The sequence below is a fragment of the Vombatus ursinus genome, unplaced genomic scaffold (assembly GCF_900497805.2).
Source record: "Vombatus ursinus unplaced genomic scaffold, bare-nosed wombat genome assembly UNPS02014403.1, whole genome shotgun sequence".
Taxonomy (NCBI): Eukaryota; Metazoa; Chordata; class Mammalia; order Diprotodontia; family Vombatidae; genus Vombatus; species Vombatus ursinus.
The window spans coordinates 125,183-148,479 of record NW_020954181.1 but is presented as its reverse complement, the minus strand read 5'-3'; the positions used below and the strand labels follow the sequence as shown (position 1 = coordinate 148,479).

At 35.0% G+C, this 23,297-nt stretch overlaps 1 protein-coding gene across 3 annotated transcripts in view; it reads left to right on the top strand.

The window, feature by feature from the left end:
• The first annotated feature begins 4,837 nt into the window (after positions 1 to 4,837).
• Positions 4,838 to 23,297, top strand: part of GXYLT1 (glucoside xylosyltransferase 1) — a 95,400-nt gene continuing 76,940 nt past the window's right edge. For all 3 annotated transcript variants that reach the window (XM_027861052.1, XM_027861053.1, XM_027861051.1), the window contains exon 1: positions 4,838 to 5,145. In XM_027861052.1, coding sequence (XP_027716853.1) covers positions 4,925 to 5,145 — 221 coding nt within the window. In that variant the 5' untranslated portion in view covers positions 4,838 to 4,924. The remainder of the gene's footprint in view (positions 5,146 to 23,297) is intronic.

Here is a 23,297-nt window from a genome sequence, read left to right as displayed (position 1 = left end):
TCTATTGGCTGCCAGGCCTGACCATTAGCCTGCTGCATCTGGTCTTGAGGACTCTCAGGTGGCCCACTCTTCTGCTTGTCTGTTGAGTTGGACTATGTGCCTCTCTTCTGATCTGTGCTTGGGCTAGGGGCCTTCCCTGCTTGTTTGCTCAGACATTGACTGCACTGGATTACACTCTCCTTTTACTTAAGTGAGATGGACTTTTCTTGCAGTACTTCTAAGTTTTCTTGGGCTAGAAAATTGTTTTACCCTGTCCTTTTTTTGATTCTGTTGCTCTAGAATTCATTTTGAAGTGTGATTTAAAGTTGTTTGAGGGAAACTGTAGAGAGCTCAGGCAACTTCCTGCCTTTTCTCCAACATCTTGGTTCCACCTCTGTTATACAATTTTTGAAAGAAGAAAGTAGTATGCAGTGAAGAATCATGGTTTTGTATGAGTCCTTTTTATGTTAAAAAGAATTGTGTATATGGAAATTTTCCTAGTTCAAATAGTTTTTTTTTTTTTTAAGTAAGAGAATTGTGCCTTTCCTCTTCAGGGTGAAGGAGAATGGATTTCTCTTTACATTTCCTTTCTACATTTCCTCTTACCAGCCATGGCTTTCTTGCAGAAGAGTTACTCACTCAGTATACTCAGCCAAAGGAGGTACCTAGCAAAGGCACTCTACCTGGGGGGAATGAGCATAAGGATACCATTAGAGAAAGGCCATAGGATCTTAGAGGTGTCATCTTTACCACATATTCTCTAAATTCATGCCTTTCTGCTAGTATACTCTGTAGTGGGATGTGATTTAGGGCAAAGTAAAATAATTAAATTAACTGACAAACAATGGTACCTTATAATTTTTATATTTTAAAAGAACTTTTACTGTAGAGTAAGTCCTTTTCCTGTAGTCATTTGTTCTACATGATTTGGCAATGACTTCACAAGCTTTTGATACATTTTAAAAGTCTTTTTCATGAAGCCACACTTTATCACATTGGGTAATAAATGTCTTTGACAAGTGGTACATTTTCTAAATCTAGTCTTGATTGTCACCTAGAGGTTTTCAGTGAGGTTTAAACTAGATGAGTTCCTAGTCCATTAAAACATGTTTATCTTCATCTTTTATATTTTTCAGTATTCTCATCTTTGTATGGTTTTGCCCATGACAAGAATGTTTTCTTCATCTGTGGTTAGCAGCTTTAAAAAACAAACAAACCTGGTTTCATGATGTTCTGCCAACTTAAGGAGGCTTACATGGCACTGTAAGGGAACTAATAAAACCCTCTAGTTGTCAGGGCTTACTAAGGGTCTTTGTTTTTTGAGGATATATTAGGCTGTTTCTAACAATAGTTTGTTGGTTTTTAGGGCTGTTTTTCATTTTGGACCATGCTTTTCTTTGTTTTTAGTATGACTTGTTTTGTTACAGGCTTGAATGATCCTTGAAAAGCTTGAGCCACCCACACCAGGGTCTGGTATATAGTTAATCTGTTAGTCAAACAAGCATTTTTTTTTTTACTTTTTTAAATTAATTTATTTTGATTTATCAACAATCACTTCCATAAGCTTTTGAGTTTTAAATTTTTCTTTCCCTCCCTCCTAAAGATGGCATGCAATCTGATATAGGCTATGCATATAGATCCCTATTAAACATATTTTCATCTTAGTCATGTTGTAAGGAAGAATTAGAACCAATAGGAGGAACCACCAGAAAGAGGAAACAAAATACAAAAGAAGAAAAAAAATAGCAAATAGTATGCTTTGATCTTCATTCAAACTTCATAGTTCTTTCTTTGGATGTGGATAGCATTTTCCATCATGAGGCCTTTGGAGATGTCTTAGGTCATTGCATTGCTGAGAAGGGCTGAGTCTATCAAAGTTAGTTATCTCACAACGTGGCTGTTATTGTGTATAATGTTCTCCTGGTTCTGCTCACTTCATTCAGCATCAGTCCACACAAGTCTTTCCAGGTTTTTCTGAAGTCTGCTTGCTCATCATTTCTTATAGCACAATAGTATTCCATTATATTCATATACCACAATTGTTCAGCCATTCCCCAACTGATGGACATCCCCTCAATTTCCAATTCTTTACCACCATAAAAAGAGCTGCTGTAAATATTTTTGTACATGTGGTTCATTTTCCCTTTTGTATGATCTCTTTGGGATACAGCCTGAGAAGTGCTATTGCTGGGTCAAAGGGTATGCACATTTTTATAGCCCTTTGGGCATAGTTCCAAATTGCTCTCCAAAATGGTTGGATCATTTCACAACTCCACCAACAATGCATTAGTGTTCCAATTTTCCCACATCTTCTCCAACATTTATCATTTTCCTGTTTTGTCAATGTGATAGGTGTGCTGTGGTACCTCAGAGTTGTTTTGATTTGCATTTCTCTAATCAATAGTGATTTTAGAGCATTTTTTCATGTGACTATAGATGGCTTTAATTTCTTCATCTGACAACTGCCTGTTCATATCCTTTGACCATTTATCAATTGAGGAATGACTTGTATTCTTAAAAATTTGACTTAATTCTCTATATATTTTAGAAATGGGGCCCTTTTCAGAGACACTGGTTGTAAAAATTCTTTCCCAGTTTTCTACTTTCCTTCTAATCTTGGTTGCATTGGCTTTGTTTGTGCAAAAACTTTTCAATTTGTTGTAATCAAAATTATCCATTTTGCTTTTCGTAATGTTCTCTATCTCCTGTTTGGTCATGAATTCTTCTGTACTGTATAAATCTGATAAGTAAACTATTCCTTGCTCTCCCAGTTTGCTTATAGTATCAGCCTTTATATCTAAATCATGAACCCATTTTGACTTTATTTTCGTATATGGTATGAGATTTTGGTCTGTGCCTAGTTTCTGCCATACTCTTTTCCAGTTTTTCCAGCAGTTTTTGTCAAATAGTGAGGTCTTATCCCAGAAGCGGGGGTCTTTGGGTTTACCAAATAGTAGATTACTATGGTCATTGACTATTGTGTCTTGCGTACCTTTCTTATTCCACTGATCCACCACTCTATTTCTTAGCCAGTACCAAGTAGTTTTGATGATTGCTGATTTATAATACAATTTAAGATGTGGTATAGCTAGGCCACCTTCCCCTGTATTTCTTTTCGTTAGTTCCCTTGATATTCTGGACCTTTTGTTATTCCCAAACAAGCATTTATTAAGTGCTCACTCATGATCCATATAGTGTGCTAAGTGTTGGAAATGCAAAAAAACAGGACTGTTTAGAGAGGAAGAAAGGAGGGAGGCAACTACTCTAGGGTTTGTTGTTTGACTGACCACCAATAGCTACAATATCTTTAATGATCATTTAAAGCATGCTCTTTAAAAATGAGAATTTTCAGGGGCAGATAGGTGGCACAGTAGATAGAGCACAGCCCTGGATTCAGCAGGACCTGAGTTCAAATGTGGCCTCAGACACATAACACTTATTAGCTGTGTGACCCTGGGCAAGTCATTAACCTCATTGCCTAGCCCCTCCCCCCTAAAAAAAATAAAAATGAGAATTTTCACCATGTTTTTTTGAAGGCAGGTAGGTGCCACCATGGATAGAATGCCTGACCTTGAGTCAGGGAGACCTGAATTCATATTGAACCCTAGTTGTGTCACCCTGGGCAAGTCATCATGTTTGCCTCAGTTTCCCTATTTGTAAAATGGGGATAATAATATTGCACTTACCTTTCAGGGTTAAGATCAAATGAGATAATAATTGTAAAGCACTTAGCATAGTGCCTGGCACACAGTGTGCTCTATAAATGTTAGCTGCAATTACTGTAAGTAATATCCATTCTTAAAAAGCACAGGCTTAAAAACAACAAAAGGGAGCAATGAAATATGTATGGTACAAAATCCAGCACTAACTTGACAGAGGACTAACAGCAAAGAGAATAGCTTAATCTTGTTTCATATAGTCAAGGTCAGATGTTCTGAGCCAGTCTAATGTCAAAAGAATCACACAAATGACCACTTCTATCACAAACTTAAACCATATTAAAATCACAGCTTGATCCAAGTAATGCTCATACCACTTTGTTTATGTATGCTTCTTCTTCCCATTGATGCTGTGTGCATATTTGTGGGACAGTGTCTCAGATTTTTTGGGAAGGAAGAGTGCTCCGTATCTAATGCTCTTATGATGGTATCTCAGTAGATGTCTTTGCTTTGAACTTATAATTGTTTATTTAAGGTAAATGCACTAGGTGGGGGGACTCCTCACTTAAGAGTTTTAGGAGTGCAAAACCACACACTACCTTGAACCTCAGGTAGTCGTCCTTGATTACCCAACTTGCCACCATGAGAGGGGGTGCTACATTTACATAATAATGAAAATGATTCTGCTTATGCTTTTATGCTAAAAAAGGGGTATAGGGCTTTTTCTATAATCTTTTGGCAACTCTTCACAGACTTCCGTTATAATAGGGCAGCTTCAATAATTGAGAGAATAATTATTCGGGAGGCTTCACTACCCATCAAAGCTCTTGGCATTGGTCACTTTCTCCCTCAGAGTTCAGAAATGGCTGTGGGAAATGGTTTCTATGATGCATTTGCCAAACCACCAGAGTCAAGGTCTAAAGCTGCATCAGCTCTGTGAAAGCCTTGGCAAGTCTAGATCATGCTCTCAAGCAGCTCACTTTTAATACACAGGCTCGTCAGGGAGCGCTCGCTTCTACCTTCGTACCCAGGGGTCGTACATTTCCGGGGAACCAGGTGTTCCTGTGGCAGCCGGAGGTGCTGTCAGCCTTGCTCTTGGCTGCAGGTTTGGAGTGAGGCCACGGAAAGGGGAAGAGGGCAGAGGAAGGAAGGAGAGGGAGGAGGAACTTGTGTCTGCGACTGCGCAGTGGGGTTCGGCTTTCAGTTCGTCAACGCTGGGCTTACTGGCGGCCGCTATAGAAGCAAGCACTGCGGCCGCCGTGGGCAAGCTGTGGCTGGAGGAAGACATGCGGCGTTACCTGAGGGTGTTAGTGCTCTGTCTGGGCTGTGGATTTTGCTCGTTGCTTTACGCCCTCAACCAACTAGCTGTGTCCCTGGAGGAAGAAGAGACTGGCGGTGGCGGGAAGCTTAAGGCCGCAGCTGCTTCCTGGCTCACTGTTAGCGGACATGTAGATGGGAAAGGGGCGCGAAGCGTAGGCCCCAAGGACCACCCGGGCTGGTCCAACAGGTAGGCTGTCTTCATTTTCTTACGTACGACACCCCGCCCTCTAGAAGACTGGAGGGAAGCATGGTTTCTTCAGTTGGGCCGGGGCAGGTATATTGTTTAGTTCTGCGGCAGCGCCCCCAGTTCCTCCAGTGCGGTGCTGCTGCTGTACTCCCGCGTCTTCTTCGCCCAGCCGCACTTCCCGAAGCACCGAACCTCAGCCTCAGATTTCGGTCCTTGGCTTTAATGGTTTCAGCCTTCTGCCCAGATCTCTGTGCTGCTCAGTGACACTTAACTAGTTAAAATATAGCTCCCAATTTGTAGTAGATGATTTTGGTGGGTGTGTCACGTAAAAAGGATCGCTTGGAAGCAGTTTTCTGTGCCTGTCCAGTTTAAATGTTTTCACAATGCAGCTGAAACTGGAAAATTTAAACACAAGGTAGGGACTCTCCCAAACTTCACTTACTGAAGGGATTCCCAAATTTTTTTATGTTAAGATTTTCGAGTTTAGGCATCTTTCACATTACTAGTAATTCTATTAAATCTAGATGCTTACACCTATTTTTGTGCTGTTGTTGCCCTTGGGAGTGTAGTAATTTTCCCAATTTAAAAATCCCCACTGGTGTTGAAAACCCAAATAATCCACATATCCATGGAAGCTCACCAGTGAATTAAAAAAAAAAAAAGGGTATTTTAAAGATTGTATTTTGTCAGCGCCTATATACAACTTGTCATGTTTGGAATTACCTTGGATCTACTGGAGACTTTTTAAGCCAAAATAATCACCTCTACCCTAGTATAACTGAACCAGTGCTTATCCAGAAAGAATTTAGGCATACTATATGCCGATTGGTCTTTTTCATCAGTCTTAAGTGACACTAGATGGGAGGAGAATTTAAGGTATGCATGAAGAAGCTAGGCAGCTCTTTTGTCTGGTGAATTATTAAGACATCTCAGACTTCCCTGCTTGGAAGTACAAAAATATCGTCTATTGTTAAAGAAATTACTTTTGGACCTATAGTATAGGTAATTGAGGGTACTTTGTGCAGATCTGAATATTATGAGAAATGACATTTGGAAATTAAGTTGTATAAAATTTTGTAATTATATTTATATTACTGAAGAATTTGGACTTACTTGTAGAATGATAATGAAATACTGTTAAAACAGAAAGTAACATTGCATGACAATTTGGTAGCAAAATATCTTCCAATATCAATCATTTTATCTTGTGCTGATAATTCAATTTGCAATACATACTGGCAATTAATGTTATTAGAATTCTTTTGATTATTTGAAATGTAAAAGAAAAGCCCCTGTAGTATTTGAATACAGGTATTAGTTTATTGATCTGTTACTGAAATCTTTCATTTGGTATGTAAGAGTAGTACTATTATGAAGAGTAGAGTCACTTTTAATTAGTTTAGCCTTTGTTATAAATGAGGATGTGTTGATTTTTTACTTTTAGATCTCCGTGATAGAGTTTGAGAATGAAGGTAGGTACTTAAATATGAAATTATGACTATTGTGAATGAACCCTTTCAGAGAAGAGGTATCTGAGAAGACTAATGTTGCAACTTAGAAAAATTGCTCTGATGAACTTAGACTTTTTGTTTATTTTAAATATTTTTTTGATTTCTTTTTTTTGTCACCTTCATTTCTCAGTCTCTCCCTCTCTTTAGCTTCAGAGTGATTCTTTATAGCAAAGAATAAAAGAGGAGAAAAAAAGTTGAACAATACTAATCAATGCTTCAACCAAATCTGACAGTATATGTAGTATCCCACATCCATAATCCCTCATCAGAGAGGGGAGATGCATTGTTATATCTCCTTTTTTGGAATTAAACTTGGTCATTATAACTATATACAGAATCATAGAATTTGACAGTTGAGCTCAGAGCCTGTCTAGTCCAACCCATACATAAAAGGAATATCCATGATAATATAACTAGCAAGTGGTAGTCCAGCCTCAAAGCTAATACATGTAATGTATTTGATTTTTATTATTTTGTTGTTTTTTCCATTTAGTTTGTTGTCATTGTTTTTTTAGTTACGCTTACTTAATTTTGTTGATTCATAGAGGTATTCCTGTGCCTCCCTTTCTTCTTTATACCCAGTTTCTTATAGCACAATAATATTCCATTACATTCATGTACTACTGCGCTTACTGTTTGATTATTTTTTTTTTTAAAGCATTTAATTTGGTTAGAGATTGCTGGTGGCTCAGTGTCCTGAGTGCTGGGCCTGGAGTCAAGAAGACCCAAGTTCAAATTAGACCTCAGACACCAGCTGTGTGACCCTGGGCAAGTCACTTAACTTTCGTTTGCCTCAGTTTCCTCAACTGTAAATGGTGATAATAGTGGGACCTATGTCACATAGGGATGTTAAGAGGATTAAATGACATATTTGTAAAAGTACTTAGCACAATGCCTGGCACACAGTAAGTACTATATAAATGCTTATTTCCTTCCCTTTCTCAGTAGAACAAAATTCCACATTACAGTCTCTTGTGGATTGGATTGCTTTAGGGACATTGTAAAGCTCTTCTATTGACACGAACCTTCCTGTGAAAGTCAAGGCTCATCTTTTTGTACTAACATTTTACTGGTGTTGCTGTATAACAGTGATATGTGAAATACCACTGACTCTGAAAAAATAAAAACAAAAATTTCCAGAGCACAGTGGAAAGGAGCATGGTGGGTGTAAGTCAGTACAACTGCTGAGAATCTCCAGAGAAGAATTGGAGTAAAATATGGAATGGATGACAGATGGAAAACCAGACTGTTCTGATATACTATTGATTTTGACAAATTGCAGAAGGCATACAGCACATTGGGTGTGCTTCCTGTGGTGAACTTTTGAGAGAATATGGACAAGAGTTGATTAGGATGGACAGGCATGGATGGGTTGCAGTCTGCATCTTTGAGTTGACAGATCTATTTGTGTTTTTGTGTGCCCCAACTCATTTAACCATTTCTTTAATTGAATGACACCTGATTTATTTCCAGGTCTTTGTTATTGCAAAAAAGTTCTCTCTTTCTGTCTCTCATAGTTATTTTTATAATTTACTTCCTTGGGTCACAATAAAATAATGGGCTTTTGGCAAAGGATATGGACACTTTAGTCAGTTTCTTAGCACGGTTCCAAATTGTTTTGTGAAAGGGTTGAACAAGTTCACCTCTTTACCAACAGAACATTGGTGTACTTGTTTTTCTACAGCCTCTATAAATAACTAAGTATTCCCATCTTTTGGCATCTTTACCATTTTATTGGATGTGAGATGAAACTTTAGTTGTGGTGTACTCTTCTCTTACTATTATTTATTTGGGTTCCATATGATGGTTAATTTGTAGCTTTTTGAGAATGGTTTGTTCATATATTTTGAACACCCCATTACTTGATTGTGGTTGTTGTACTTCGTTCTCTTCGAGAATCAAGTTACAATGTGTCCAACTGGCTTATTAGACCAATACAAGCTCAGAATGCTCTATGCAGGTGGGGCACAGATAGTCCATATGAACATTTGGGGTAGATTCTCTAAATTTACCCATCTCCATTTCTTTTGAGCTTCTTCAATTTTGCTTTGCTCATAGAGCACAGTACCTTCTCTGATGAGGGCATACTATGCTGGGCAGTCCTGTGCCAGTGTCTCCCATGTCACACAATCAGTTCAGGAGTTCTTAAGAGAGACCTTGAGTGTTCTTGTATTGCTTTTTCTGACTACCATGTGAGCACTTGCCCTGTGTGAGTTCTCTATAAAGGAGTCTTTTTGACAAGCATACACCGAGATAGGTAAAAATGGTAAAATAACAGGGGTGATGTCTTGATTCATGCGTAAATTGGATTTAAGTGAGGCAGAGTTACATGAAGTCATCAGCCTCACTCTTTCTTCCAGAGTCATCACAGTCTAGTGGCAGGACAAAGTCAAGACAACTGGTGATGGCTTGAGATGCAGTGGATGACTTTGATGTCTAACCAAACTCTGTGTGCTCCACAGCACCTGTTTAGTTGCCTTCATGGCCGTCGGAACAAATTGTTTTCATCTGCCCATTTCACCGTGGGAAGTCTTCACATGCTTGGGGTAGACATCCTCCTAACTCACCAATGGGTTTGAGACCCTTCAGTTACCCTCAACCTGATTTAGCCCATCTGCTGAAACAATTTACTGGGGTGTTGCTACTTCACCTGTTACAGCTTCTTGGAGCCACAGATGAGAATTAGGTAGATCAGATGGACACCAAAGGTGGAAAGCAGCCCTTAAAAGCACTAACCCACACATCAGAGGTACTAGTCTTCCCTGAACACACCCTATACCATTTGGAGTGGATATGTCTCTAAATTTGTGCATCTCATATTTCTTTTGAACTGCTGCAATTCTGCTTCACTTATAGAGCACAGCACCTTCTTTGATGAGAATACTCCATGCTGGGTGGTCCTTTGCCAGTGTCTCCCATGTCACACAATGGATTCCAAAGTTCTTCAAAGAAACCTTGACATATGTATCTTCATATTCAAGAGACCCTTATCAGATATACTTGATACAATAATTTTTTGCCCAACTGACATTTCCCTTTTTATCTCAGTTGCATTGTGTTGATTTTTTTTTTATGTAAAAGCTTTTCAGTTTCGTGTGATCAAAATAATCTATTTTATCTTTTGTCTCTACCTCTCTGTTGTTTTTTTGGTTAAGAACTCAACTCCTAGCTTTTACTAAAGGTCCATAATCTGGTTATCTTCCAATTTTTTCTTCTCAATTATCTTTAATGTTCAGGTTCTGTTCATTTTTAGTTTATTGTGGTATGTGGTGCAAAATTGTGGTTTAAGCCTAATGTCTGCCAGACTGCTTTCCAGTTTTCCTAGCAATTCTTGTCAACTATGAAGCTCTTTCCTATGTAATTCCTCTTTTTTGGTTTTATTAAACCTTGGGTTAATGAAGTTCAGTTACTTCTGAGTTTTCCTTTAGATAGTAAGGACTTAATCAAGTTGTAATAAAAGAGCTACTTCCAGTAAAACTTTATACTGTTGCTTTTTAATGGAGCAAATTAAATATTGAACAAAACAGAGAAAAACAAATTTACTCAGAGATATAAAAATTATATTAATTCAATACTTATTATTGTCCACTAAGGTACACAGCATCATCTTAAGTTATGGAGATACAAAAGTAAAAGCGAAGAGCACAGAATAAAAACAAAATAACCTTTTATTTTTTTAAACTTGTTTTTGATTGGCTCTGTGATTTCATTGGTATAGGGAACTCCAGTTGAGAAAACATCTTCCAATTGTACTGAAAGGCTAAGTGAACTTAACCTTTTCATTCCCATCCAGGCTGTTTCTTTCTGTACCACCCCCTGTAAGTCTTTTCACCCTTGAAAATGACTCCAGTCCTGTTGCCCCTTTCTGTGACTGATCAGTGCCTCCTCGAACTTCCATTTTAAGCAAAGGGCCCAGCCCAGCCTTTTTCACCCCTTCATTCCTTTCTGGGATATGCTGCTGACTCTCTGGACTTCTTTCACTATCACACCTCCCCCCACCCCCTTATCCCCTTCAGCTTCCTTTTATGTGTTGTCTTCCTCCATTAGAATGTAAACTCTTTTGAGGCAGGGACTTTCTTTTTACTTGTATTTTCAGTGCCTGGTATGTAGTAAACACTTAATAAATGTTTATTGACTTGACTCCTTAAGGTTACACAGCTCATATTTGTCAGTCAGAACTTCAACCCAAGTTTCCTTTAAAAAATTTTTTTTTGGTGAGGCAGTCAGGGTTAACTGACTTGCCCAGCATCACACAGCTAGTAAGTGTCAAGTGTCTGAGGTTGGATTTGAACTCAGGTTCTCCTGACTCCAAGGCTGGAGCTCTATCCACTGTGCCACCTCGCTGCCCCTAAAAATTTTTAAAAATTCTGAACTTAAACATCAACTAACATGAACACTTCCCATATTGTATATGAAACTATGAGCCAAGCACTTAGATATAGATTATACATGTGCAGTCATACAAATCATTTCCATATTAGCCATGTTGCAAAAGAGAACATAGACAAGAAAAGAGAAAGAAAGAAAAAGAAAGAAAGTTTTAAAAGTATCCTTTGATCTGCTTTCAGACTCCAACAGTTCTTTCTCTGGAGGTAGATAGCATTTTTCATCATTTGGAATTTGAAATTGCCTTGGATCATTGTATTGCCAAGAATAGCAAAGTTAGTGATCATAATAAATATTGCAGTTACTGTATACAATGTTCTCCTAGTTCTGCTCTATTCACTTTGTGTCAGTTCATGTAAATCTTTCCAGGTTTTTGTACATATAGGTCCTTTTCCTTTTTTTTTTTTAATCTCTTTGAGATACAGATCTAATTATAGTAGTGATGGTACAAAGGATGTGCACATATTTCCAAAGTGCACTTTGGGCATAGTTCCAAATTGCTTTCTAGAATGATTGGATGAGTTCACAACTCTACCAACAATGCATCAGTGTCTCAGTTTTCTCACATCATCTCTACGATTTGTCATTTTCCTTTTCTGTCATATTAGGCAGTCTAATGGGTGTGAGGTGGTACCTCAGAGTTGTTCTAATGTGCATTTCTCTAATCAATAGTGATGTAGAAATTAAAAAAAAAACTTAATGAACAAGACTAATTGAAGGAGAAAAGTGGAATCCACCTGACTAGGTGAGAGGAAAAAAGAGGGAATAGAAATATATAACCAGGTGAAAGCAGAAGACAGGAACTAATATGCAAAACCCTAAAGAATAAGTGGTAACAAACAAGAAGAGGGGATTAGGTGTGAGGGGAAGAGAGCCAGTGGGAACAGAGCCATTTAAAAAAAAAAAGATTAAAGTAAATGAAGGAAAATAATAAAATTGAGGAGATGGAAAGAAAATTACTATATATCAAGTAAATTTTTAAAAAGCAGTAGTTGCTATCATGCTATCAGAAAAAGCAAAATGAATCATTCAAAAAATAAAAAGGGATAAACGAGGCAGCTATATTATGCTGAAAGGAACCAAAGATAACAGATTGGTTTCAGTAATAAACTCAAAATGCTTTACCATCCTAATTCATGAGGGAAACATTTTCTAAACTTCAAGAAGAGAGACAATAGCACAACAGTGACAAGAGACTTCAGTTATCACTATTAGTTTTGGATAAGCTTACCAGAAAGATAAGCAGAAGAGGAAATATAGAAATGAACAGATTTCTGGAGAAACTAAAGTTAAAAAACTTATGTTATCTTCCAAATGGGACAGCAAAAGAATTTCTCTTCACCATGTGAAACTTAAAAAAAAAAGTTGACCATGTACTAGTGCACAGAGATATTACCAGCAAATGTTAAAAGACAGAATAATCAATGCATCCTTTAAAGATTGTATTACAATTAGTATAGAAATTGGTTTATGAACCACAAACAAAATATACAGAACCCAATGGAGACTTTACAATGAAATCTTAAATAATGAGTGAGTCAAAGACCAAATCAAAGAAACAATAACTATGCAAAACAAAATGATAACTGTGAAACAACATACCAAAGTTTCTGAGATGCAGCTTCAGTCCTTGGGAAAAATCATATTGTAATCAGACACTAGAAAAAGGGAAGAATATGTATTTTGTAAAATAGAGAATCAACAAATAGCTGAACACAAAAAAGGAGATATTAAAAATTAGAAAGGAAATAAATTGTAAACAAAAAAACCACCTCAGTATATTAAATCTTTGGAAATGAATAATAATATCAATAAACTCTTAGCTAATCTGATTAAAAAGTGAGCAGAAAATAAATTGATAAAATAGTAAATGAGCAATGTAAAATCACAGCAAAATCAGAAGTATAGAATAATCAGAACATATAATGCAGTTATAGCTAACAAAACTGTGAACAGAAAAGAAATAGAGGAATACCTTCAAAAATATAAAATACCTAAACTATCAGAAAGCCAAATAGAGATTTTAAGTAACCCCATCTTGGAGAAAATCTAGTTCCAAAGGGAGAAAAGGGGAGAAAAAAAACCTTGGACCTGATGGATTAACAGGAGAATTTTTTTCTAACTTTTAAAGAATGGTTAGTGCCCATACTTCATAAATTATTATCAAAAATTGAGAAAACCTTAACAGAATCCTTTTATGAGACAAATATAGCCCTAATATGTAAACTAGGGAAAGATAAAACGTGGATAGAAAACTGCAAGCCAGTATCATTAATGAATCTTGACTCAAAAATTTTAAACAAAATCTTGTTAGACTACAGCGATTTATCCAAGAAATCATTGATTATGATCAGGTGGGATTTATACCAGGGATAGAAGGATGATTCAACATTAGGAAAACAGTCAACCTAATTAATCAAATTAAAACCCAAAGCATCTCAAATCACACCATCATTTCAATACATGCAGAAAAAGTCTTTCATAGCAACACTTTTTTATGCTAAAAACCTTACAGAGTATAAGTGTAGAGGGCCTTTTAAGAAGTAGCATAAAAAACATCAACCTAAAACCGAAAGCAAGCATCATATGCAATGACTATACACTAGATCTTTTTCCAGTAAGTGAAGCAAAGATGATCAAACTGCACTATTATTTGATATTAATACAAAAATGTTAGTAATAGAAATGAGCAAGGGATTAAGAGAAAAAGAGCAGATAAAACTGTCCCCATTTGTGATAACTTGGAAAACACTGGGAGATCAATAAAGATAGTAAATGAGACAATTAATAGCTTCAGGAGTGTTAGGGGCTACAAAATAAAACAATAGCATTTCTGTATAATAGTAACAAAACATAAAAAGCAATAATAGAGAGGAAAATACTATTCCAAAAAACTACAAAATATATAAAATAACTGGGGATCAATGTCTGGGAACACATAATAGATTTATATAGATTCATTTGTAAAGCATTCATTAAAAAGCAACCTAAATAACTGGAAAGAGATGACTAGGCCTTGCTAATATAATAAAAATGACAGTACTATCAAAATTCATTTACACTATCAATGCCATACCAATCAGTGCTATACCGAGAGGACACTTTATGAAGCTTGATAAAATAACAATTCATTTGGAAAAGTAAAAGATCTAGAATATCAAAGGAAATGATAAAAAGAAGTAAAGATGAAAAAGGAATAGCAGTCCAGACCTCAAACTATATTATAAACCATTAGCATTAGAACCATCTGGTATTGGTTAAAAAAGAGAGAGAGCTCAATGGAACTGACTAGACAAGGGAGATTAAAAAACAGAACTTCATAACCCAGTTTTTGATAAAGTAGAAAACAGAAGTCACATAGGGAAAAACTCCCTATTTGATAAAATTTGCTAGAAAAAGTATAAAGTAGTCTGGCAAAAATTAGACTTAGACTAATAACTTGTACCACACTCCACAATATATTCTAAATGGATACATGATTTTAGTATTAAAGATCAAAATATAAAAAAATTTAGAAAAGAAGCAAATTATGTACCTCTCACAGCTGTGGGAAAGAGATGTATTCTTAACCAAACAAGAGATAGAGACAGTTCCAAAAAATGAAGTGGATAACTTTGATTATGTGAAACTGAAAAGCGCCTGCCCAGACAACATTAATGCATTTAGAGTAAGACAGAAAGTGGTTAAATGACAGAAAAAAATAATTATATCAAAATTTCTCTGATAAGGGTTTGGTATCCAAGATATAGAAACTTCATATATGATTGATAGCCATTCCCCAGTAGATTAATAGTCAAAGAATATGAACAAATAGGCCTCAAAAGAACTGCAAAGTATTCACAACCACATGAAAAAATGGCCCAACCCCAGAATTGACCACGTATTAAGGTATAAAAATCCCCCAATCAAATGCAGAAAAGCAGAAATATTAAACACATCCTTTTCAGATCATATTGCCATAAAAATTACATTCAATAAAGGGCCATGGAAAGATAGATTAAAAATTAATTGGAAACAAAATAATCTAATCCTGAAGAATGAGTGGGTTAAAGAACAAATCATAGAAATAATCCATAATTTCATTAAAGGAATGACTATGAAACAATATACCAAAATTTATGGAATGTACCCACAGCAGTACTTAGGGAAAATTTTATATCTCTAAATGCTTGCATCAATAAAATAGAGAAAGAGCAATCAGAACAATGAATTTGACATACAACTAAAAAAAGCTGGAAAAAGAGCAAATTGAAAATCCCCAGTTAAATACCAAATGGGAAATCCTGAAAATCAAAGGACAGATTACTAAAATTGAAAGTTAAAAAAAAAACCATTGAACTAATAAATAAAATTAGTAGCAGTTTTTATTTTTTAAAAATCTATAAAATAAACCATTGGTTAATTTGTTTTAAAAAAAGAAAGAAAGAAGAAAACCAAATTACCAACATCAAAAATTAAAAGGGTTTATTTATCACCAATGAAAAGGAAACTAAAGTAATCATTAGGAGCTATTTTGCCTAATTGTATGCTAGTAAATCTGACAATGTAAGTGAAATGGATGAACATTTACAAAAATGCAAATTGCCCAATTAAAAGAAGAGGAAATAGAATACTTAAATAACTACATTTTAGAAAAAGAAATTGAACAAGCCATCAATGAATGCCCAAAGAAAAAATCCCAGTCTGCTAGGTGTGATGTGGTACCTCAGAGTTGTTTTGATTTGCATTTTTCTGATCCATAGTGATTTAAAACATTTTTTCATATGACTATAGATAGCTTTAGTTTCTTCCTCTGAAAACTGCTCGTTCATATCCTTTGACCATTTATCAGATCAAAACGACTCTGAGGTAACTAATCATACCTATCAGATTGGCTAAGATGACAAAACCGGACAATGATAAATGTTGGAGAACATGAGAGAAAATTGAAACACTGTGCATTGTTGGTAGAGTTGTGAACTGATCCAACCATTCTGGAGAGCGATTTGGAACTGCCCAGTGGGCTATAAAATTGTGTATACTCTTTGACCCAGCAATAGCACTTCTAGGGCTGTATCCCAAAGAGATCATAAAAATGGGAAAAGGACCCACATATACACAAATATTTATAGCAGCTCTTTTTGTGGTGGCAAAGAATTGGAAATTGAGAGGATGCCCATCAATTGGAGAATGGCCGAACAAGTTGTGGTATATGAATGGGTTGGAATACTATTGTGCTATAAGAAATGATGAGCAGGCAGACTTCAGAAAAACCTGGAAAGACTTATGTGAACTGATACTGAGTGAAATGAGCAGAACCAGGAGAACATTGTACATAGTAATAGCCACACTGTGCGATGACTGACTTTGATAGACTTGGCTGTTCTTCACAATGCAAGAATCTAAGACAACTCTAAAAGACTCATGATGGAAAATGCTGTCCACATCTAGAGAAAGAACTGTGGAGTCTGAATGCAGATGGAAACATATGTTTGCTCTCCTTTTCCTTTGTTGTTTTGTTTTATTGCTTCATTCTGGTGGTTCCTCCCATTAGTTCTAATTGTTCTCTACATCATGACTAATGGGAAAATATGCTTACTATGAATGTGTAAGTAGAGCCTATATCAAATTGCATGCTCTCTTGGGGTGGGGGGGATAAAATTTAAAACTCATAATCTTATGGAAGTGAATGTTGAAAACTAAAACGAAAATTAATTATTTAAGAAAGAAAGAAAGAAAAAAGAAAAATCCCCAGGGCCAGATAGATTCACAAGTGAGTTCTACCAAATATTTAAATAACAATTAATCCTAATACTATATAAACCATGTGGGAAAATAGGTTAAGAAGGAGTCATGCCAAATTCTTTTTATGACACAAACATGGTGCTGATACCTAAACCAGGAAGAGCCAAAACAGAAAGAAAATTATAGACCAATTTCCTTAATGCATATTGCTGCAAAAATATTAAATAAAATACTAGCTGGGAGGTCATAGCAATATATGACCAGGATAGGTAGGATTTATACCAAAAATGCTGGACTGGTTCAGTATTAAGAAAACTATCAGCATAATTGACCATATCAATAATAAAAGCAATATAAATCATGTAACTATCTCAATAGATGCTGAAAAAGCTTTTGGCAAAATACATTAGCTATTCCTATTAAAAACACTAGGGAGCATAAGAAGAAATGAAACTTTCCTTAAAATTATATGTAGTATCTATCTAAAACCATTAGCAGGCACCATCTGTGTTGGAGATAAGCTAGGAGCCTTCTCAGTAAGATCAGAGGTGAAGCAAGAATGCCCATTATTACCACTATTATTCAATATTGTACTAGAAATGTTAGCTATGAGAATAAGAGAAGAAGAAAAAAATGGAAGGAATTAGAATAGGCAGTGAGGAAACAAAACTGTCACTCTTTGCAGATGATATGATGGTATACTTAGAGAACCCTAGGGAATCAACTAAAAAAACTAATTGAAATAACAACTTTAGCAAAGTTGCAGGATATAAAATAAATCCACACAAATCATCAGCATTTCTATATATTACCAACAAAGCCCAGCAGCAGGAGATTAGAGAAATTCCATTTACAATAACTGTTGACATTATAAAATACTTGGGAGTCTCCCTGCCACGACAAACCTAGGAACTATTGGTACACAATTACAAAACAAATTTTCACACAAATAAAGTCAGATCTAAACAATTGGAAAAATATCAGTTGCTCATGGGAATACTAAGCCAGTAGAATAGAAATGACAATTCTATCTAGATCAATTTACTTCAGTAGTGCCATACCAATCAAACTACCAAAAAAATTATTTTATGGAACTATAAAAAAATAACAGAATTCACTCAGAAGAACAAAAAGGCAAGAATATCTAAGGAATTAATGAAAAAAAATGCAAAGGAAGGGGGCCTAGCCATACCAGATCTCAAACTATATTGCTATAAAGTAGCAATCATCAAAACTATCTGGTACTGGCTAAGAAATAAAATGGTACATCAGTGGGTTAGATGTATGTAAGACACGTACATGTACATAAATGATCATAGTAATCTAGTGTGTGATAAAACCAAGGACCTCAGCTTCTGGGACAAAAACTCACTATTTGACAAAAACTGCTGGGAAAACTGGAAAACAGTATGGCAGAAACTAGGCATAGAACATCATATCACATAGTATACCAAGGTAAGTCAAAATGGGTACATGAGTTAGATATAAACGGTGATACCATAAACAAATTAAGACAGCAATGTATAGTTTATCTATTCAGCAAACAAGAGATAGAAAGCATCAAAAGATGTAAAATGGATAATTTTGATTATATTAAATTTAAAAGTTTTTCATAAACCAGTGCAAACAAGATGGATAAACAAGCTGGGGAAATTATTATTATTCTATGGTTACCTGATGAAGGCATCATTTCTCAAATATATAGAGAACTGAGTCAAATTTATAAGAATACAAATCATTCTCCAATTAATAAATGGTCAAAGGATATGAGCTAGCAGTTTTTAGATGAAGAAATCAAAGTTATCTATAGTCATATGAAAAAAATGCTGAAATCATTATTGATTAGAGAAATGCAGATTAAAACAACTCTGATGTAGCATTTCACACGTATTGGATTGGTTAATATGACAGAAAAACAAAGTGATAAATGTTGGAAAGAATGTGGGAAAATTGGGACACTAATGCACTGTGGATTGATCTGTGAACTGCTGCAACCATTCTGGAGGGTAATTTGGAACTCTGCCTATAGGGTTATAAAACTCTGCACACTCTTTGATCTAACAATACCATTACGGGGTCTGTATCCTAAAGACATTAAAAAAAAAGAATAGGACCTAGTTGTATGAAAATATAGCAACTCTTTTAGTGGTAGGAAAGAATTGGAAAATGGGGAGTTACTGAACAAGTTCTGGTACATGATTGTGATGGAATACTATTGTTCTATAAGAAGTAATGAGCAGGATGATTTCAGAAAAACCTTGAAAGATTTACATGAACTAATGCAAAATGCAGTGAGCAGAAGCAGGAGAGAACATTGTACGTAGTAACAGCAATACTGTATGATGACCAACTTTGAATGACTTAGGTATTCTTAGCAATATAGTGATCTAATACAATTCCAAAGGATTCATGATGAAAAATGCTATCCACCTCTAGAGAAAGAACTAATAGAGTCTGAATGCAAATAGAAACATAGCATTTTTCACTTCATTTTTTATAGTATTATTTTTCTCTGTGTTTTCTTTTACAACATGACTAATATGTAAATATGTTTTGCATGATTGTGCATGTATAACCTATTTCAAATTGCTTACTATCTCAGAGAGGGGTGAAGGGAGGAGGAGTGTGTGAGAATTTGGAATTCAAAATTAAAAAAAAAGAATGTTAAAAATTGTTCATACACATAATTGGGAAAATAATAAAATATTCAAAAACAATGCTCTAAATCATCGATAATAAGAGAAATTCAAATCAAACAACTCAGATTTTATCTTACACTGTAAATTTGCAAAAATAACAAAAAATAGCAATAGTCAATGTTGGAGGGGTTGTGGTAAGCAAGGTGCACTAATATCTGAAATGGTACAACCATTTTGTAAAGTAATTTGGAATTATACAACCAAATGACTAAAATGTCCATACCTTTTGAACCAGAGACTCTTTTACTGATCTTATACCTTAAAGGAGGCCATTTACAAAAAAAAATTCCCTATATACACCAAAATATTATAGTAGCACTTTTTGTGACAGCTAAGAATTTGAAACAAAGTAGATGCCCATTGATTGGGGAATGGCTAAACAAATTGTGGTGTATGGATGTAACAGAATGCTATGGTAGTGTAAGAAATGATACTTGTGATTAATTTAAAAGATCACTGAAAGATCTGTATTAACTGATGCAGAGGGAAGCAAGCAGAGCTATGAAATCAATATACACAGTAAACTACAATAATGTAAATGAAAAGAATGACAACCAAAAAAAAAATCAAAAGAAAATGTAACAAAATTATAATATTCAAGTAGGGCTTAAATAATGATATGAGAAGACATCTATCTATCTCTTGGTGGAGAGAGAACCACAGATATTATACTTTGTACATGTTTTTGGACTTTCTTAATGTATCAATCAGTTATGCTGTTTTTTTCCCCCTCACTTATAAAACCCCCCACTATTTGTCATATGGGATGGCTCTCAGGGATAAAAGAAGGATATATATATAGGATGCTATGGTGATGTAAGAAAAAGTATTTTTATAATATTTGTATCATAGCAGGAATTAAATAAGATCTCTTTTCCTATTTTTTTTTTTTTTTGGTGAGGCAGTTGGGGTTAAGTGACTTGCCCAGGGTCACACAGCTAGTATCAAGTATCTAAGGCTGGATTTGAACTCATGTCCTCCTGACTCCAAGGCCGGAGCTTTATCCATTGTGCCACCTAGCTGCCCCTCTTTTCCTATTTTTGCAAACAATTTATGCAATATTGGAATTACTTGTTTTTTGATTATTTGATGTAATCCCCTTTTTTATGTGTATGGTCTTTGAATGTTTTTGTAGGGGGTGGGAGGAAGTTTTTTTAAATAGTTTTTTTCAATTTCTCTGAGATTGGATTATTTAAATTTTTCTTTGTAAATTTCAGTAGTTTACAATTTTCATAGCAAATCATTTTGTTTTAGTTGGCAGTTTTGTTGTCATATAGGTTCTAATAATTTTTTTGTTATGAATTCTGCCTTTAAAATTTTCAATACTGTTAATCTAGTTTTCCTCTTTTTAAAATAAAACTAGGCAATATTTTATTGATTTCTTTGATTTAAAAAAACTTATAGTTTTGTTTATCTGTTCAAGTTTTGAGGTATTTTTTTTGTTTTTGTTTTTTGCTTTTAATTATGCCAGTCTCTTTGATTTTTAGAATTTTCATTTTGATGCTTAATTAGGTTTTAAAGAATGGCTTTCTATTTGTTTGTCTTTTTTTGTAGTTGCATGCCTAATCTGTTGATCTGTTCCTTCTCTTTATTTGTAAAAACATTTCGATATATGTGTTCCCCTCAGAATTGCTTTAACTGCATCCCCAAAGTTTTTCTGTCATCTCATTGTTTTTATTTCTTTTGATGAAATTTTCTCCTCTTCCTATGATTTGTTATTTGATTCATAGATTCTTTAGTATTAATTTAATTAGTCTCCAGCTTCTTTAAGTGCTTTTTATTGGATACAATTTTTATTGTTTTCTGGTTGGTAAATGTTTGTTTAATTACATTTGTTCCTGAGGGATTTTCCCTCTCTAATATCTAATCAATTTTTGCAAAGAGCTGAGGGCTGAATTACTAAATATATATATTTTATATATATCACATATGTATAGATACATATAGACAGTTTTATTCTTTTATTAAGAGAGATCTAACACATTTGTTGTAAATTGATTTGCAGGTCCTTTATTTTTTCTTGTTTATCTTTAGGTTTTTGTTCAGTTGTTTTCAATTATGTTCAACACTTTATGTGATCCCATTTGGGGTTTTCTTGGCAGATACTAGCGTTGTTTGCTATTTCCTTCTCCAGCTCCTTTTACAGATGAGAAGGAAACTGAGGCAAACAGGATTAGGTGATTTGCCCTGGGTCACACAGCTAGTAATTTTCTTAGGCTAGATTTGAGCTCAGGAAGATGAATCTTGATTTCAGGCCTGGCACTCTTTCCACTGTACCATCTAGCTGCCTCTGCTCTCTTGCTTAGCGTTGTCTCCATCTGAGAAGGATGCATTGAGATCCCCAACTTATAATTTTACTATTTCTCCTTGCATTTGGTTAATGATTTGCCATTTAGTTCATATAGTCATTTGGCCTTCAATTGGGGAATGGCTAAACAAGTTATGGTATATGATTGTGATGGAATACTATTGTGCTATAAGAAATGATGAGCTGATTTAAAAAAACAAAACAAAACATGCAAAGACTTGCTTGAAATAATGAAAAGTTAAATGAACACTACCAAAAGAACGTTGTATGTAGTAACAGAAATATTGTCCTTAGAGCAACTTTGAATGACTGGTTCATCTTGAATATCATAAATACGCAAACCAACTACAAAGGACTTATGAAGGAAGATGATGTCTACCTCCAGAGGAAGAAACTGAGAAGTAGAAATATGTGTAGTATGGTTTTATGTGTATGTGTGTGTGTGTGTGCGTGCGCGCGTGATTAATTATAGCCTTCTCTAGGGTGGTGTAGAGAGGGAGGGAGAAAAAATAGTGCATAGCAGAGAACAAAAAAAAACTTAGAAGAAGCACAGAAAAACAGGGTAGCTTTGAAAAGAATGTGTAGTATTTGCTACATAGTTTTTCAGAAAAAGTAAACAGTCTGATCATGGTTTTATATTGAATCCTATCTATATGCTGTACTGTTTACATGGAAATGTTCTTTTTTTGTTTCTTTATATTTAAGTTCAAGATGAATTACAAATTTAAAAAAGTTTTGTTCTATACTTAAGGACCAAAAAAGAGAATTTCCTTATATAGAACCCCCTCCCCCAATGATTGTATGTGAAACTGTGAATCTCAATTTCATACTGTTTACCTAAAAAAAAAAAATCTGTGATAATTTCATGTTACTTTTAAAGCTCAATTGCTTGTCTATGCTTCCTTCTGAACTTCTTTCCAATGCATTTCATTTATTTTTCTTTTCATTCAGCAACATTTATTAAGTTGACTATTGGAGAGTATATAGAAGTAAATAAAGTGCAATAATTTACCTCAAGGAATCTGTAGTCTAATAGGAGAGATAATATATAAACACATCATACAAATTTCAAAAAGGATAAAAATACTATGAAGTGTTATGAGGTCAGAGGCCTTCTTGTACATTTTTAAAAAAATGTTTCAAGGGCCCACTTTTTTTTTTTTTTTTGCATCAATATTGTTAATCCTCTCCTCCTAATTGTCCACGCCCCCTGTCCCCCATTAAAAACTGAACAGAAAAAAAATCACTTCTAGTAAATGTTAATTGTTAGGCAGAATGCATCTATACAGTGTCATGTCCAAGAATGTAAATCTTTTTCTGAACCCTGTGTCTGTTACCTCTTTGTTAGGAGCCAGAATACTTGCTTCGTTATAAATACCCTGGAAATAGAGTTGGTTTTTGCTTTGATCAGTGTTCATAAGCTTTCAAAGTTTTGTTTATGTATAAATTGTTCTCTTGATTCTGCTTAATTCACTCAGCCTAAGTTCACATTAGCAAGCATTGTTTGAAATAGTCTCTTTTCTT